A 4615-nucleotide genomic window follows, 5' to 3' on the forward strand; every position below is an offset into this window, starting at 1 on the left:
AGCGATACAAAGTTCGTACCCCTTAATGTTAATTTTACTTTTTATGCTTTTAGTCATATTTTTAAAACTAATAAAGCAATTCAAAGAAAAATAACCCAAAGATAATTTCATGAAAAAAATAATTTTTAATAATTGTTAATTATTTTTTATTATTTAACTAAATTGAGGATGAAAACATTTTGAATTATAAGGTAAGAATTTTTTTATACCATATTAATCTACATATTTTTCAATTGTAAAATCTAAAGTTTCAACTGTTTTTATTTATTAGAAGCTGAGAAAAATTAAAATTAATTATTTTTAAAAAAATTATTTGGCGACAATAAAGAAATAATTAAATGGGGCGATTAATAGTAAAATGTGATAAACTTGCGAGGAACTTGACTTCGCGCGCGTAGCATAAAATTTCACTCATATTTTTTTTAGCTAATAATCGTTTGCCAATCCTTTTATTTTTTTAAGCTATAAAATACGATGTTTCTTTTTTAGTCGTCTAAAAACCGATTAGCAATTCAGTAAAGAAATTTGAATAAAACATTTTATTGAATAAAAAATTGTAAACGGATTTTTTTTATGTCCTTAAATTAAAATGTTAAGGCTTGCAACAAAAGAAACAACAAAAAAATTTTACTGCATTGATTTTTTTACGAAGTAGTGAATTATTATTTTTTTCAATCTAAGAACCTGTGCCTATAACTTATGTAAAAAATTTTTTAATATCGAGTGAAATAATTTAATATGCTGTGTAACTAGGTGGATAATCCCAAGAAACTGAATCGAAAATATAAAAACTTCATTGATTAAAAAAAAATAATAAATGATAATAAAAATAGACATGTTTTGAGCGTCCAATAATAAAAGTCACAAGTTATTCCAGCCTGACATGTCTTGAGAATGGGCGATTATATTAGAACGCTCGAAACATGTTGACTTTTAGTTCCCTCTTCATATGTTCTGAAGCCAGTTGAGATTTTATCTTCAATTATACTGTTTTACATTTGGGTCTTGATCATTATTTTAAAAAGGATTTTTTACTCGTTAAAGTAAACACATGAATTTTGATATTTTAACAGGATTCACGTGGTCTTTAAAAACGTAGGACCATCAATATTGTAAAAGTTGTATTTAACTTAAATTAAAATTTTGAGATCAGATATTTTGAGTAAATTAAATATTTTATCTTTTAGGATTTTGAGCCCCCATTTCAGTATCTTAAGGATCTTACGAGCTCTGTTTAAAAAGAGAGTATCAGATATACATTAGAAAACAAAAATAATCATAGTAGCAGTATTTGGTGGTAAATGTAGCTTATCACAATTGAAGAATGTGATGTGCGACATTTTATGGTGAATTTGCGAACGCAAGTTTCAGAATGTATCGAAACATGAGGATGCTATTTGCTAATCATCTTTATCTAAAGAAAACCATGTAACGTAAATATCTAGCATAATGAAGCAATTTTTTAAACAATGAATCATACAATATGCAACATATTACTTCAGTATCTTATTCTTAAACATAATATACTTCAATGTTTTCAAAATGCCACTAAACATTCAGCAATTCCTTGAGTTATAGAAAAAAGAAATATCGTAAATTATAGAAAACCTTGTGAATGTGCATTAGAATTACTATACAATCTACATTTTATTTTTCAGGCACTTTTTTTTCTTCAAGCTTTCATGCCTAGAAGACTCGATTAAAGCTGAAAAATTATTATCCCTAAAATTTTGTATATAGCTATTATAAGTTATGTTAATTTTAATTTGATTTCAGCAAAAATAACATAATCTAAATAATATCAGATAAAAAGTTCATGCATTTAAATTCTAAAAACTTAGAAAATCATAAATAATTTATAAATCGATTCAAATTTTCTTTTTAAAGGAGATTAAATTAATTTTTTTTTCTGCTTTTGGGACAGAAAAAAAAATCAACTTAAAAATTGTCTATTGCCTAGAAACTTCGAGATGTTTTCTATTAACAATTAAACCTCTCTGAGCTGTCACAAAAAATTATTTAAATTTTTTGACTGTCAGAGATTGGTTCCCTAGCAACCTAGTAAAATTAATCATTACTCTTTTGAATTAGTCAATGGGTTATCTTAAAATATTCATTTGAGCAGGCGACTTTTTTTTGGTCGTTTTCTGGACTATCGCCAAATATATAAGCCTTTATTGCAACCCAATTTACGACCCACTTTTTTTAAAATTTTGTCAACCCCCCCTAATTCAAGTGCCTAGATTCCAAATATGTAAGAAAATATATATGTTTATTCAGAGAAAGTACGTTTTTGTGTCTGATTTCGTAACTTAATTAATAGTTAGCACTAATTAATTAGAATATTTGAGGTCACCCCCAGGAACCATTAAGATTGATACTTAGTTCGTGAAAATCCGATCATAAGAACGAAAGTTATTCAGGGTGATTTCTTTTTTTTTTTTTGCGGACTGTACATGACTACAACAAATGTAAAAAATTGCAATCATAATTTTTATTGGGTGCTTGATATAAAAAAAAAAAAAACATTAGTGCTTCATTGTGTCTGCTTTCACAGATATATGCAATTAATAATTCTTTAAATATGCTTTTTACGCCTATGAGATGAAAGATAAGACTTTTGAGTAAACGCTTGATTACATACGTCACAGGAATAGGGCTTTTCTTTAGTATGAACAACATAATGACGAATTAATGAACATTTTTGATTAAAACCTCTTTTACAAATAGCACAGATATGTGGTTGAAGCCCAGTATGAATAAATGAATGTCTGTATCGAAGAAAATTTGTTTTAAAAGTTTTTCCACAGCCGCCATAGTCACATAAATATGGCTTTTCGCCAGTATGGTCATAAATATGTTCCCTTAATTTGAACTTTGCAGAAAAACCTCTGTTGCATGTTTCACAAAAATATTTTTTCTCCTTGGTATGAGTTAAATAATGGGTCTTTAAGTTGTAATTGTAATTAAAAATCTTTCCACAAATTTTACATTCACAAGGTCGTTCCCCAGTATGAATTAAATAATGCTCATTAAGAGAACCTCTACGAGTAAATGCTCTGTTACATATATCACATATAAAAGGTTTCTCTTTAGTATGAGTACGCAAATGTTTCTTAACAGTAGATTTAGTACGAAAGGATTTATCACAAACGTTACATTTATATGGTTTTTCACCCGTATGAATGCGCATATGCTGAGTAAGTTCAGACCTAAAAGCTGTACTATGACCACATACATCACAGACATGCGGTTTTTCACCAGTATGAGTTAAATAATGCTTGTCTAATGATAATTTTATGTTGAATTTTTTCTCACAGAAAATACAAGTATATTGTTTTCTAACTACTTTAGTATGGCCACCAATATGCAGTTTTAATTTACCTATCCGAGGAAATGTCTTCCCACAAGTTTCGCATTTGTGCCTTTTTTGTTCCTTTAAATTAGTTTGGTTGAGAGGTAAAGATTTGTGAACTTCTACAATATGTATCTTTTCATGACTTTTCAAATGGTTTAACTCGGTAAAAGATTTCTGACAAAATTTGCACACATAACATTGTGAACCTTTCTCAGTTGTGTGAAAGTGATTTAAAAAATCTTCATTTCGATTAAAAATCTTCTTGCATATTTTACACATAATTTCTTTTGTGCCATTAGCAGCTTTTCCATTTTTAAAACCACTCATAAACCAAATGCTGGTACATGAATCATTAGATACTTTCACTGCTTTGTTTTGTGTAGAACTTTTAATTCCAGAATTGTCTTTATTACCCAACATATTCTCTGTCTGTTTGAAATCACCTAATTTATTCTTTATTGGTTGTTCTTTATCAGATGATTCAAGCTGAGGCTTTGATGTATTTAAATTCATTAAGGTTTGACTGCCAGCATTGTCAAGCAGATTTGTTTTGCTTGTACAAGTACCCAAGATCTCGCTTTGTAATAAACTACAGCGATTGCCAGATCTTAACCCAGATCTTCTTCTTTCAGATTTCAGGGGAAATGTGTTTTCAGCACAATCAAACATTTTATGAGTTTTAAGATAGTTAGATCTTGGATATTTTTTATTATGAAAATGACATTCAAACTTCTTAACCCCGAAATGAACAATTCTAATGTGTCTCTTTAGATTGGATGAACGAGAAAAATATTTATTGCACAGTTCACAAAGATTTTTTTTTACTGGTTCAATAGCTATATCTAGGCTTACAAGAGATCCATTATCAAGAAATTGATCAATCTGACCGCTTTCAGGAGAAAAAGCGTCTTCGGAGTTCATGTCAAACATTTCGATGATTTACTACGAAAAAGTTTAGGACTGAAAATTTTTTTTAAAACGTTTCCAATAATAAAACACACAAGATTAAAATGCGGGATAAAATATTATTTTATAACATAGATAATATATTATCTTATAACATAGTGCCATGTTTTTTGAGAACATGCTTATTTATTGTTAGAAGTGGGTCAGTTTGAGCGCCAAAATAGCCAAGGACCAATCACGCTAATTCAATTGATATACTTCTAGCTGCCTGTTTCTGCACGTGTACTTAAGCTTTGTGAATTGCTTAAAAAAGTGGATATTATTATGTATTTAAAAATGCAGAAATAAGTA

The 4615-nt window shown here is 28.5% G+C and overlaps 1 protein-coding gene across 1 annotated transcript; it reads right to left on the reverse strand.

Moving 5' to 3' along the window:
• Positions 1-2428: 2428 nt before the first annotated feature.
• LOC107457304 (uncharacterized) lies at positions 2429-4519 on the reverse strand. Its single transcript, XM_016075444.4, has one exon. The coding sequence runs from the start codon at positions 4286-4288 to the stop codon at positions 2579-2581; it is 1710 nt and encodes a 569-aa protein (XP_015930930.3). The 5' UTR covers positions 4289-4519; the 3' UTR covers positions 2429-2578.
• Between the last annotated feature and the right edge of the window lie 96 nt (positions 4520-4615).

Source organism: Parasteatoda tepidariorum, chromosome 5 (assembly GCF_982258835.1).
Source record: "Parasteatoda tepidariorum strain Cologne lab strain chromosome 5, Ptep-v5.0, whole genome shotgun sequence".
NCBI classification, from domain to species: Eukaryota; Metazoa; Arthropoda; class Arachnida; order Araneae; family Theridiidae; genus Parasteatoda; species Parasteatoda tepidariorum.